Raw genomic sequence first — 14716 nt, 5'->3', positions numbered from 1 at the left:
AAAGAATTGGCTGACACAGAAAATGTCAAGAAACAACATGTGATCAAGAGGCAATGCTGATGAAGGAGGGAAGGCAGGCTGCTCTGAAGGACTTTGCAACAAATAAAGCCCCAGGGATTGATGGAATACGGATTGACGTATTTCAGCAAACAAATGCTGTCCTGCATGTGCTCACCAAGTTGTGCCAAGAAATCTAGAGGACAACTACTTGAACTGACTGGAAGAGATCCATATTTATTCCTATTCCAAAAAGATCTACAGAGTGTGGAAATTATTGAACCTATCACTAATACCACACAATAGCAAAATCCTAGTGAAGACTATCCAAAAAAGATTTGAACCGTACATTGACAGAGAACTACCAGAAGTACAAGCTGGGCTTAGATATACAAGTGGGTCAATGGCACTAGGGACCTTATTGCCAATGGTAGATGGATCTTGGCAGAAAGCAGAGAGTACCAGAAGAATGTGTATCCGTGTTTCATTGACTATGCAAAGTCATTGACTGTGTGGATCACAATAAATAGTGGCTAACCTTGAGGAAAATGGGAATCCCAGAACATTTGATCATTCTTATATGAAACCTATACTTGGATCTGTATCGAAAGGAATTGGCAGGCACAGAAGAATTTAATGAAATAACATATGAGCAAGAGCTTATGGTGATGAAGGAAGAAGTTCAAACTGCTTTGAAGGAAATAGCAAAAAATAAGGCCCCAGCAATAGATGGTATACCAATAGACATATTTCAGCTAACAGATGCTGCCCTGGATGTGCTCACCAAGCTGTACCAAGAAATCTGGAGGACAACCACTTGGCCAACTGACTGGAAGAGATCTATATTTGTTCCCATTCTAAAGAAGGGTGACCCAACAGAGTGTGGAAACTATAGAAAAATATCATTGATTTCACTTGCAAGCAAGATTCTACTGAAAATTACCCAAGAACGACTGAAACAGCACATCAGCAGAGAACTGCCACAAGTCCAGGCTAGGTTTAGAAGGGGTCGTGGTACTAGGGATATTGTAACTGATGTTAGATGGATCTTAGCTGAAAGCAGAAAATACCAGAAGAATGTTTATATGTGTTTCATTGATTATGCAAAGGTGTTTGACTGTGTGGATCTGTGAATAATGGGAATCCCAGAACACCTGATCGTGCTAATGCGAAACCTATACTTGGACCAAGAGGCAGTCGTCAGAACACAGCAAGGAAACACTTCATGGTTCAAAATTGGGAAGGGTATACACCAGGGATGTGTCCTATCTCCATACCTTTTCAGCCTGTATGCAGAACAGATTATCCCAGAGGCTAGGCTCTATGAGGAGAGGTGTGGCATCAGGATTGGTGGAAGATTTATCAACAATCTGCGTTATGCAGATGACACAGCCCTGCTTGCTGAAACTGAGGAGGACCTGAAACGCTTGCTGCAGAGGGGCAAGGACTTCAGCCTTTAGTATGGATTGAGGCTCAATGTCAAGAAGACAAAGATTCTCACCACTGGACCGATTGGCAGCATCAAGATGGATGGTGAAGAGATTGAGATTGTTAACAACTTTAGTCTACTTGGCTTCACAGTCAACACTCTTGGCACCAGCAGCCAGGAAATTAAAAGACATATTGCGATGGGAAAGTCTGCTGTTACTCTCCAAAGTAGTGAAGAGCAATGGTGTCTCTCTGGAGACTAAGGTACATCTGATACAGGCCATGGTCTTTGCAATCACTTGTTATGCACCAGAGAGTTAGAAAATTACTAGGAAGGATAGAAGTAGGATTGATGCCATTGAGCTGTGGTGCTGAAGAGTATTGAATGTACCATGGATTGCCAAGAAAATAGATTCATCCTTGAGAGGGTTAAACTGGGCTGCTCCTTGGAGGCAAGGATTCTGAGGCTCCGTCTGACATACTTTGGACTTGTTGTAAGGAGGGACCGGTCCTTGGAGAGGGACATCATACTTGGGAAGGTGGAGGGACAGCGCAGGAGGGGACAACCCTCTATGAGGTGCATTGATTCAGTGACTGGGGTAATTGGGGTGGGTGTGTTGGAAGCAGTGCGATTGGCACAGGATAGAGCAGGATTTAGGTCTGTTGTACATAGTGTCGCAACTCAACGGCACATAACAACAACATACTTGGATCAAGAGGCAGTCCTTACAGCAGAGGAAGGAAACACTGCATGGTTCAAAATCAGGAAAGGAGTACATCAGGGATGCATCCTGTCTCCATACCTTTTCAATCTATATGCAGAACAGCTCATTTGGGAGGTAGGGCTTTATGAGGAGGAGTATGGCATCATGATTGGAGGAAGACTCATTAACATTTTATAATATGCAGATGACACAACCTTGCTTGCTGAAACTGAAGAAGACCTGAAGCACTTGCTGTAAAAATTCAAGGACTGTAGTCTTTAATATGGATTGAAGCTCAACATCAAGAAGACAAAAATTGTCGCTACTGGGCCAATTGGCAACACCATAATAGATGGAGAAGAGATTGAGGTTGTTAGCAATTACAGCTTGCTTGGATCCACAGTCAACACTCTTAATACCAGCTGTCAGGAAATTAAAAGACTAATTGCCTTCTTAAAATCTGCTGCCATGGACCTCTCCAGAGTGCTGAAGGGCAGCAGTGTCAGTGTAAATACAAAGGTGCACCTAATCCAAGCCATGGTCTTCTCAATTACTTGTTATGCTTCAGAGAGTTGGACAGTGAGTAAGGAAGCCAGAAGAAGAATAGATGCCTCCGAGTTGTGATGCTGGAGACAAGTCTTGAACGGACTGCCAAGAAAACAAATAGATCTGTCTTGGAGAGGGTGAAACCAAGTCTCTCCTTAGAGACTACGATTTTGAAGCTCTTCCTCACTTAACTTTGGGCATGTGGCCAGGAGATATCAATTCTTGGAGAAGGACATAATTCTTGGAAGGGTGGACGGACAGTATAGGAGAGGAAGATCCCGGATCAGATGAATTTATACAGTAATTGGAGCAATGGGAGTTGGTGGGTCAGAATTAGTGAGACTGGCTCAGTACAGGGAACCATTTAGAGCTGCTGTACACAGGGTCACTGTACGTCACATGTGACTCAATGGCACATGACAGCGGTAACATTCTATAACAGGTTTAGAAGCAGGAATGTCATCCACTTTCTTAACACCAGGCCTCCAGAAGCTCTGAACGTTTGATAAATATCAGTAGTTGTAAAGGGGCTTCATGCTCGACTCTAAGGCAGGCAACAGCAACTGTTGTGAAAAATAGAAGGATAACTAGTACAGGAATTCAAGGGGGGCATGTATTGAAGAAGTGAGGATAGGTAGGGGTGAAACCATAGGGCTGTACAGTTTGGTGGGCAGGGGAAGCAGGGGAAGCAAATGTGAAGGATCTGGGTAAAAAAAGTCAAGGTAATGATGGGCAAGGCCCAATGATGATTAATTTTATAAAACATAATGCATGAGAATGTTTGTATGAAAGATAGTGTGAAACAGAATGTATGCAAACTTTGTAAGCAAATCAATAAAAGGGGGGAAAGCGACTATAGATAATAAATAAGCCAATGACCATGACTATTTGGTATAAAACAAAAATTCCAGATAAAAGCAAGGAAACAGAATAGGCCGATAGGCCGTGGTTTTCCAATCTGTGGTCTAAAGTATTATTTTACTTTGACTATTTCAGCTTTACTGAGCAGTACAGACATCTTTTGGCATTCTACTCTAAGCTCCACATGTTGTTTTCACTCTGGTTAAAACTCAAATATCTCTTCACTTTCTTTGAATCCTGGAATTTGCTCATCTTTTAGCCCTTTAATCATTGTGCTTTCCCCAATCACTATTACTTACTTGGTCTTGTGTAGTTTTACCCAACCACAAACAACTTTTTTTTTTGAGATAAATTTCAGGTGACCCCTAAGTGCATTTCTGGAACTTATTTCAATGTAGCTTTTTCCTTTATATTTTCCGCTACAAATCTCAATTGAGTGAGTCTTTTGTTCTGCTTAGATTCTTCTGTGTTCTGTTTGAATTCTCCTTCACTGCTATATGGTTCACAAAGTGGCCCAAACAGAATTCCGGGGAAAAGTTCTAGGAATCATCTTGTTTATTTACTTTCTCTTAAGAATGTCAACCCTGCACTGCCTACTCTCTAATGTTATTCAATATATTTTGTTCAGTTTACTAATTGTTTATAGTAAAAAAGCCATTTGAATACCATTTGCTGTGTTATGGCCAACATGGAAGAGGTTTTTTTTTTTTGTTTTCCTGATTTTGGACAGTAAAATCAATCATATTTTAAATCAGTCTGGCTGTGGTTTTTAAAAAAAAAAGTCTTCCATTTATAAAAATAAACACAATTGTTTCTCAATATGCTCAAGATTTTAAAACACATTTTTTTACAGTCAAGTCATTTCCAGTTTTCTATTATCTCCATGTGTGTCATAGTTGAACAGTGAGAGTTGTCAAGACTGTTACCTTTTGGAAGCTGATCACCCCTCCTTGTTTCCAAGTTACCTTTTAGTAGGTTAGAACCACCAACCTTTTGGTTAATAGATGAGTTCTTACCTGTTTGTGCCATTCCATATTATATACAGTGACTCTTTTATGAATGTACTAACAAAGAGAAAACTTTAGAGATTTCTTTCAATACTATCAGTTTGTGTTAGTTATCACTAACTCAGATAGGATTTTGCTATATGTTTGTCTTGTCTTTCCTGGGTTTATAGGAGACTTCCTGCTAATTTTTCCACTGTATTTGCTTACTCCCTTTAAATTAAAAACAAAACACTAAGCGAACTATTAGCTTTAAGGAGAGTTATTCTGCAAAACTCAGTTTTCAAGAAAGAGAGAAAATAATGAGAATTACTGATTGGCATTTTTATTTATCAATTAGAAACAGCCATTTGAGCCAAATTTATTTACATTAGGACTTTAACAAGCTACAACTTGGAATTAATAGTCATTCATAATACGGCCAGAATCATACAAAACCTGTAGTCATAAACTAATGCATACCATTTCCATCTAGCTGTGCTAGAAGTGCAATATTTTATTTATCCTGTAAAGCGAATATATATGAAGTTACTCAGAAGTCGGTTGTTATATTTTTGAGAAACATTCTTCTGAGTGTTACAGTACTCTTTTGTCAATATACTGAGGAAACCTGGGGTTGCTGTGATGCTGAACCTTGTGTCATTGGGGTGTCAAATGCCATAATAGTTATCTATGGTAGACAGTGTTTGGTGGAGCTCCCAATTTAAGACAAGTTGGGAAGCAAGAATGGCATCCACTTCCTAAGCAACATGTCTCTGGAAACTATGAGCTTTGACATATGACAGTAGTTATAGAAAGGCTTTAAGGACTGTTGTTCATAGAGTCACAATGAGTTATGCTCGACTTGATGGCAGTCAATGACGACAGAGTATCTGGGTATCTAAAAAAATACCACTTTTTAAAATATGATCTTTGATAATGGGGTAGATAATGTGGCACTTTTAAAAAGTCTTAGCTACATTGTTTCACTATTTCTGACAATTCCTTACGCGTATTATCTACTATATGTAAGTCCCAGAAAACAATTAAATCTGGGCAGTTTCTTCATCTGGTACCTTATTTATAAATAAAGCCTGGTTTTGTAGGAAAATATGTTAAGTGTTAACTACACTCTGATAGCATCTAACACCATCTTTAAAGGTCATAGATGACCAGAAGTTACAGCAAGGCAATGTCTATTCATGATAGGCAGATATCATATGTTTTAAATGTTTTAATTTTGATGTCATAATCCTATAGACTTCAAATCCTTCTTGCGTGGTGAACTAGCTAGATTTATTTACATCATGCTTAATGCTTGAACTCTCACCCAGAAAGTGCTCTTTCATCACTTCTAGTCATTGACCCTCGTACTTGAAGGTTTATTCCCCCTTATAATTATTTTATTAATAATTACTCATACCTTTTATCTTGTCCTGTTTTAAGTAGCATGTTTCTAATTTACCCTTCCCTGTCCAGCCAGTATTCTGAAGAGACAAACATGCTTATTTCTGTAAAGAATCTTCTTTTCTGGTTGGCACTCTGAATGTCTGCATGTGTAAGCAAAGGAAGCTCTGGTGATACAGTGGTAAGGAGTTGTGCTGCCAACCCATAGACAGGTGTACCCACCAGCTGCTCCAGGGGAGATGGACAGTCTCTTCCCAGATTTACAGCCTCTGAATAGTTTAGAAGATTTGCTTAATTCTTACAAATAAGCATTTTTTCAGAAATAGCTTTACTAGAAATCACATGGAAAATTAACCAAAGAGGAAAAAGGGAATGAGTTTCAAAAGCAGGTTCTCTGTCAAGGTCTCTACAGCTTCTTTCAGATTGGCTGCAGTACCTTATCCAGTACACAGGCCAAGAAATTTTCTTTCTCGTTACTTTGTCATTAAGCCTAAAGGATATTCAGACTGATCCTGTCCTTCATTGACATTTAGCAATTTTCCCTTTTTCTCACAGTTGTCATTTAGACTTGATCCATCCTTCAAAAGCAAGTTTTGCATTTCTGGCATTTTTTAGCCTAATCATGTCTTCTTAACAGCCTATCCTGCAAAGAAAAAGACTTCTGTACATTTCCGTCCTCCAGAGTCCTTCTTGTTGTTAGGTGTCATCAAGTCAGGTACCACCCATAGTGACCCTGTGAACAACCAAGCTGAATCCTGTTCTTTCCTGTGCCATCCTCACACTGCCTGACACTCTAGAGCCCATTGTGACAGTCACTGGCCAGTCAACCTGTTCGAGGGTCTTTCTATCTTTTACCGATCTTCCACCTTTTCAAGCTTCATGGCCCCCCATAAGGAATAGCCCCTCCTAATAACATGCCCAAAGTATTTGAGGTATAGCTTTATCATCTTTGCTTCCAAGGAAGACACCGGCTGCACTTTGTCCAAACATAAATGTTGGTTCTTTGGGCAGTCTGTAGGATATTCAGTATTCTCCAGTACCGCATCTCAAAGGCATCAATTATTCTTCTGTCATTCTTACTCATTGTCCAGTTCTCAGATACATAGCAAGTAATAGGAAAGACCATAGCCTGAATTAAATACACCTTTGACTATCTGAGATTCTCTGGTGTGCTCACTCTTGCCTTTTCTTTTCTATTCTGTAGAGAAATAGTTGGAATGTTCTCTTGTACTCTTTAGAGAAATAGTTTGGGGTTTTGTTCTTCTGGATCCTAAGACATAACACATTCTTTTTCCAATAATCACCAAGGATATTACAATTTAAAGATGAAATAATTAAAGATAGCCGCCTCTTTCCCAGGTGCATTTTCCCATTCTCTTATACCAAATAACTGTCCATAGGAATTTGTACCAAGGATATTGCCAGCTTTCACATCAACTAATGGTGTTTTATGGGAAGAAATTAATAAGAGGGAGTTTTCTGGGGAAAAGGATTGCTCACTTTGCCTTTATCAGATTACTTTTATTTGCATTTTATTTCACTGTGCCTTTCTCTTAGCAGTGTATTTCCCTCTCCTCTTTTCCCCTTTATATTTGAAAGTTTTCCTACTCTGCTTGTTACTATGCACTTTTAAAATGAAAACTTCTACCCCAAATTATGGAGGTTTTACTTTTAAAAGTCATTGCTAAGAATGTGTTAAAAGTTGTTTTCCCCTTTTTAGTCTGTTGGTGTCTTAGGGTAGAGTGAAAAATGACAAGAATAATCTCTTGGATTGCCTCCCAGGAAATCCTTCTATTTTAAAGTTCTTGTTCTTTTCCAGGAGTCCAATGTGCTGATTGCTGCTAACAGTCAGGGTACAATTAAGGTAAGTTGTTTCCTACATCTTTGTCTTAAATTGGATCCATTTTTAGACTATAACAGGATCATGGAAATTTACAATTATGCTAAGTCTTTGAGATCATTCCTAATCATGAGATGAGTCTGTTTCCTCAGAAATGGCTTGATTGAAAGGAAAAAGAATAGGTAGGTTACCAACTATGGAGAACATGGTAGGACTTGTAAGAAAGTTATATGGGTACTGATTGGAATGATAGATTAAAAGACAGCTGAAATCTATTTAATATTTACTATGTAACAAGCACCGGTTGTTTTTTGTTAGGTGTATACCTTTTCTTCCCCTGCCACATAGCATGCCTTTTGGCATGACGACTTTAATTCCTTTCTGATTTCTAAGAGAATGACCCATCATCAAAAGAAGCAAATCTAGTTTTAATACATTATTATTTGGAGATGAAATGAGCAAATCTAAAGAGAAGAATTATACTGTTCGATGATCAGATAGCAGCCTCCTTTGGAAGCATGAGTGGCATCCACTTCTGAAATAGTTTGCCTCCGGAAACTCTATGAATGTGGAGAAACGATTAAAGTTACATAAACATTCAAGTCTTTGGTTCATAGGGTTGCTGAGTCATCTACAACTTGATGGCACCTACCAACAACAACAACATAGACCTCTATTGGCCTAGTGGTTAGAAAGTTATACTACCAAGCCAAAGGTTGGTGATTTTAATCTGTGGCCCTCAGGCCTTTATTTGGTTTGGGTCAAACATTCTTTTAAGTGGTATAGCACTTGTCTGTCCATTTGCTTTACAGAGCTAACTCATGTTTGCTGTTATGCTAAACACGGTGACACTGATGTGTCAAATGCAATAATGGTTTCCCATGGTGGACAGTGTTTGGTGGAGCTCCCCAATTAAAACAAGCTTAGAAGCAGGAGTGGCATACACTTCAGAAATAGCTTGCCTACAGAAAGCCTATGAACTTGGAGAAAGGATGAAAGTTACACAGGTATTCAGGTCTTTCGTTCATAGAGTCACTATGAGAGTCGTCTATGACTCAACAGCATCTAACAACAACAGTGTCTTTGTTTACAAAGCCTTGTTGGAGAACCATACAGCTTTAATAAAAGTCAGACTTTTAAACTAATCTGTTTTTATGTTTTGGAAACCTCAAGTAATATGGTCGCAGACCTCAGAACCTTTGGCCAAAGTAACTTTTTATAATCTCTGAGTTTCTCCTCCCCTTATTTTCACTGCAAGGAAAACTATAAAAAGTTGAACCTTACTCTTCAAGTTTTGTTTCTGAGGCTATTGGAATTAATAGTGTGCCTTTAGTGCTAAAAACTGCAGATATATTTAGAAATTCAAACTGACAAATCTCAAGGTTTTGTTAGTTGGTGTTGGCCTCTTTATGGTAAGTGACTTGCTTGCCAGACATAAAAACAGAAGGTGTAATGGATGCAGAAAGAGAAGTCAAGCCTTAGAGTAGGAGAAGGAACAGTTGGATCTTTAAATCTAGATCATAATAGGGGCAAAGATGGTAAAACTTTGCCTTACTTATTTTGAGCATGCTGTCAGGCAATACCAGTCTTTAGAAAAAGAATCATTCTGGGATGGATTTCAGCTCTAGGCTCAATCATTTTAGAGACCATGATGATGGTACAAGATAGGGCAGGGTTCCAAACTGTTATTCATAGGTTCACTGTGAATTGTGGTCAACTCATTGGCACCTACCAACAACAGCATCATCTGAAGTACTCATTTGTATGGTGACTCTTCTAATTATCCTCGTGCTTTCTATATTTCTTCTTTGCTGTGTCTACTTTAAAAAAAATTGTTTGTTTTGGTCTTTTTTCCCCATTTTTCTTTCAATGATTAGTTACTACTTTAACTCTAAAACACTAGAGCACTAAATAGTTGACTAGAAAATTGTAAAAGACATGATTTTAGAGCCCATGTAAACAGTATTTCTCAGTGGAAGAAATAGTTTAAAATTCTAATCTGTAATACTTAAAATTTTCTTAAGAGTGCCAATATTTATTTTTAAATGTTACGGTCATATTGAGTTCCAGCCAGTTTATTTTTCATATTCCAAGTCAACTGTGAAGAGATAACTAATATAACTAATCATAACTAATATCATAATGTGCAATGGTTAAAGTGAAGTTAAGAAAAGATCAATGTCCAGCTCTTTGAAATGTGGTATCATTTTACCAATTAGGAAAAGGTCCCCTAATTTGTTTTTCACTTATAAAATAGTGACGATTTATTAAACTCTTTATGTATTTTAAAATTTATATTATGCTAACCCTTTTTTCCCCCCAATTAGGTGCTGGAGTTGGTATGAAGGGTTTACTCAAGTGAGACTGTACTTGATTTTGCTGAAATGCAGCTAACAATAAGAAGACGTGACATCTCTTCCCCAAAGTCATCATCAGTTTGGTTTTGTTTTGAGTATTTTTCTTTGCTTTCCCCACCCCTCAGCCCTACCTGCCTTTATAATCTTTGGAACATTGGGAAAGCCCATGAACTCTACCATTGATATGACTCCACGGACTCTGCTGCTGCTGTTGGTGGTGTGGTTATCTAATTTTTGTGATAGGGAAACAAATTCTTTTGAATAAAATAACAAAAAATAATAAAAGTTTATTGAGCCGCAGCTGAACTGGAAGAATTTGTGTCAAATGTGATAAAAGATACTCTTTTTTATTAAATAGCACAACTGAGCTATAAAATAATGTATCAGTGAACAATTGTAAAGACTCTTTTCTCAACCTCTTTTGAATTATGCATATCACCATAAACAAAATAGAAAGTGTATCGATTTTCCATGAATTTTATGTCTCCCAGAAGTGTAAAGAATGATAACTTTACCTTTTGGATCCTTTTTTATTCTCTGAATAGATTTCTGTCATCAGCAAGTGACACTCCCCACTTTTGAGTCTGAGCCATTTTGAGACCACATTCACACAGAACAGGAATGTCGGTCTCTCTTTGCCTTTGAAATGGCATACATACATAGCATAAATCGTAATTGTAGACCAAGCTAGCTTATTAAAAGTCATAGCTATCTTGTAGTCATAACTCTTTAGTGTCTTATAGCTTGAACGTAAGCTTAGACCAAGGGGCAGCAAACTTTGTAAAGTAAGTGTCTTTAACTTTCTAGACCTTAAAAGTTTCTGTTGCATCTACTCTGACATTGTAGCATGAAAACAGTAAATCACGTGGCTGTGAAACAGGCAGAGGGGACGATTGAGTGTATAGACTGCAGTGTGCCAACCCCGATCTTGGAGGGAGGGATTTGAAGTCTTGTTACCCACCTTCCTAAGCTACACAAGCACTTAACTATCTAATCTATTTTGTAAATTGTTTCCAAATTATAAAAGAAAGGATACCAGTAGTAAAATTGTTGCTGTTGTTAGGTGTAGTCGAGTGGAGCACAACTCATAGTGACCCTGTGAACAAAAGATCTGAACCCTTCTCTGTCTTGCGCCATCTTCACACTTCTGACGTAGTCACCATGTCAGTCCACCTGGTTGAGGATCTTCCTATCCTTCACTGATCCTCCAACCTTCCCAACATCATGTCCCTCCCCAAGGAATAGCCCCTCCTAGTGACATGTCCAAAGTATGTGAGGCAAAGCCTCATCATTCTTGCCTCCAAAGAGCACTCTGGCTGCACCCTCTCCAAGACATATTTATTTGTTCTCTTACCCGTCTATGGGATGTTCATTGCACTTCTCCAACACCACAGCTCAAAGGCGTCAATTCTTTTTCTGGCATCCCTATTCATTGTCCAGGTATTGGATGCATAGCTCATAATAGGAAAGATCATGGCCTTACTTAGTCTTGAAACTGACATCACTACTCCTCAATAATTTGGAAAGGTCCCTAACTACAGATTTTCTCGGTGCATTGTGTCTCCATATTTCCTGACTGCTCATACCAAGGGTGTTAATTGTGGTTCCAAGAAAGATGAAGCTGTTGACAGTGTCAATCTCCTCTCCATCCATCATGACACTGCCAAGCACCAAATTAAGAAAAAGTCATATGAAGAACTATTTCTAAATTCTGAATACTTTATAACAAAAGATGTAAACAGGATTATATACCACACATAATTTATAAAACTAAACATGAGTGAAGCTTTCTTGAGTAAAAATAAAAATGAGAAGGAGTAGTTAGAATACCCCAATGTGTCCTACTCAAAAGTAATCAAACATACTACAGGAATACTTAGAACAAAAAAAAAAACAAAACAAACTCAAATTCTTGGGAATAAATGGGCTGTAGGATTTAGAACTTTTCTAATTTCATAAAGGTAAGAGAGTACAAAGCTTGTGCCCATAGAGTGCTCACTCCTCGAGAACTCATGCTTTTCAGAGTAGAACCAGTCCTCCAGGATTTCCTCAGTGTCTTTTGGTTAGTTAGTAGTCAAATGGTTAAGGGGGGTGAAGCAAGCTTTGCGCAAGTTAATACACGTGTGTTACGTGTTGGGATTTTTTGTTTTTCTCCCCAAATGCACTCTGAGTTGGTTTTATAAGCCCACTATGATGCTATTAATTTTCTTTTTCTTTTTTTTTTAAGTTCAGTTTTTAGCATACTTACACAGATTCTTCCTAGGGGAAGAGCATGGTTGGCAAAAAAAGTGTAATGTGTACTGTTTGCATATAAATATAGTACTGTCCATTACATTCTACCTCCCAGCAGCATTTGGAACAACACTCCATTAGCAAATTCATATTTGTAGGTGATATTATTTCTATTTCTGCAGCAAAAGTATGAGTGTTCACATTATATGGAATTTTAAATGGCTAAAAATAATTTTACATCAAGTTTGTTTAAGGGAAAATTTTCCGTTTTTAGTACTTTGAGGGAATGGTATCTCAGTAAGCTGTAGGATGGGGAACTCTGGTGGTGGACTCAGTAATGAGCTGAACTCTTTTTAAAAAAAAAAATTCTTAATTTCAATGAAAATATACAGAGACTTTGGATATCCATTCATTCATTGATGCACTTTTCTCCCCTCCCAACCCTCTTGGAAAAGTAAAAGAAAAATTCTTCCATCGTTTTACAATCCCTCCCCCCAGGTCCACTCCACTATGCAGCCTTTGTGCTGGACTCCTGTCATGACAAAAATACCTAATCACATATCCCTTTTAAACAGTTTTCTCCCTCATCTGTTTCAGTGCAGTATACTTTATTGAAGCCATCTTTCTCAGACTCCCCCCAACCCCAAGGTCTGTCCTGTTTTACAACAGTGGCACCATGCAGTATTTGTCCTTTTGTGACTGAGATACTTCACTCGCATAATGTCCTCCAGGGTCTCCCATTTTGAATAATATTGCATGAGTTCCTTCCTTGTTTTTCAATGAAGCATAGTATATTGTGTGAATATACCATAGATTCTCTAGCCATTTGTTTGTTGATGGGCACTTAGGTTGTTTCCAGCTCCTTGCTATTGTGAACAAAGCTGTGATAGACATGGGCATGCATATATCTGCTTGGATGACGGTTATGGTCTCTTTAGGGTATATTCTCAGTAGTGGAATTCCTGGGTCAAATGGTATCTCCATGTGTAACTTTTTGAGAACGCATCACACCACTTTCCACAGTGGTTGCAACATTTTACACTCCTACCAACAGTGATTAAGGGTTCCAGTCTCCACAACCTCGCCAGCATTTGTTGCTTGCTGTTCGGTTAAATTTTGCTATTCTGACTGGGACAAGATGATATCTCATAGTAGTTTTTGAGCTGTACCCTTAAAGGCTGCATGTCTGGGAGTTTTCCAGGAGAGAAAAGGATCATCTCTTCCCTTTTGAGTTTGCAACCTCAGAAACCTGATGGTGACTCCCTGGCAGTGGGTTTAAAGTTTTCTTAATTTCTGGGAATTAAGAACAGGATGAATTTTTTTCCTTATTTGTATTGTTATTCAAATGTTGACACTTGACATCAATGAAACAATGTTATAGACATAATTTTCAAGGTAAATGTATACACTTCTACAGAGATGTAAAAAAGTTGTATATTCAAGTGAAAGACACAACCCTGCTTGCTGAAACTGAGGAGGACCTGAAGCACTTGTTGCAGAAGGTCAAGGACTGCAGCCTTGAATACGGATTGAAGCTCAACATCAAGAAAACTAAGATTCTCCCCTTCCCAGACCAATTGGCAGCATCAGTATGGATGGTGAAGAGATTGAGATGGTTAACAATTTTAGTTTGCTTGACTCCACAGTCAGCACTCTTGGTACCAGCAACCAGGAAATCAGAAGATGAATTGCACTGGGAAAGACAGCTGTGAGGGACATCTCAAGAGTCCTGAAGAGCAACAACATCAGGCTGGAGACTAAGGTGCGCCTGATCCAGGCTGTAGTCTTTGCAATTACGTGCTATGCATCGGAGAGTTGGACAGTGAATAGGGATAATAGAGAATTGATGCCTGTGAGCTGTGGTGCTGGAGAAGAGTGTTGAATATACCATGGATTGCTGGGAGAACAAATAGGTTTGTCCTGGAGATGGTGAAGCCAGAATGTTACCTGGAGTCAAGGATTCTGAAGCTTCGTCTGACATACTTTTTGGCATGTTGCAAGTAGGGGACTGGTCCTTGGAGAGGGACATGTTTGGGAGAGTGGAGGGGCAGCGCAGGAGAGGAAGACCTTCAATGAGATGGACCGATTTTGTGATTGAGGTGGTGGGAATGAGGGTGTCAGAGACAGATGACAAGGTTGGCACAGGATAGAACAGCATTTAGGGCTCTTGTAATATATAGGGTCGCTATGAGTCTCGGGCGACTTGACGGCACATAACAACAGCAAGTCTTTTACTTAAAGAATTCTGTCCGTCCATCCTGTGCCAATCTCATTGCCTCTGACAAACCCATCCCGAGTACACCAGTCACTGAATCAATCCACCTCATAGAGGTTCTTCCCCTCCTGCGCTGTCCCTCCACT

General features: G+C 38.9%; 1 protein-coding gene across 1 annotated transcript in view; it reads left to right on the top strand.

Annotated features, from left to right (window-relative positions):
• Positions 1–10689, top strand: part of RFWD2 (ring finger and WD repeat domain 2, E3 ubiquitin protein ligase) — a 273178-nt gene extending 262489 nt beyond the window's left edge. The window contains exons 19-20 of the mRNA XM_006887764.1: positions 7746–7790; positions 10669–10689. Coding sequence (XP_006887826.1) covers positions 7746–7790; positions 10669–10689 — 66 coding nt within the window. The remainder of the gene's footprint in view (positions 1–7745; positions 7791–10668) is intronic.
• The last annotated feature ends 4027 nt before the right edge of the window (positions 10690–14716 follow it).

Source organism: Elephantulus edwardii, unplaced genomic scaffold (genome assembly GCF_000299155.1).
Source record: "Elephantulus edwardii isolate Elephantulus edwardi_28Jun2011 unplaced genomic scaffold, EleEdw1.0 scaffold00061, whole genome shotgun sequence".
Taxonomy (NCBI): Eukaryota; Metazoa; Chordata; class Mammalia; order Macroscelidea; family Macroscelididae; genus Elephantulus; species Elephantulus edwardii.
Note: the sequence above shows the minus strand (reverse complement) of the source record. Positions and strands in the feature narration are given on the sequence as shown.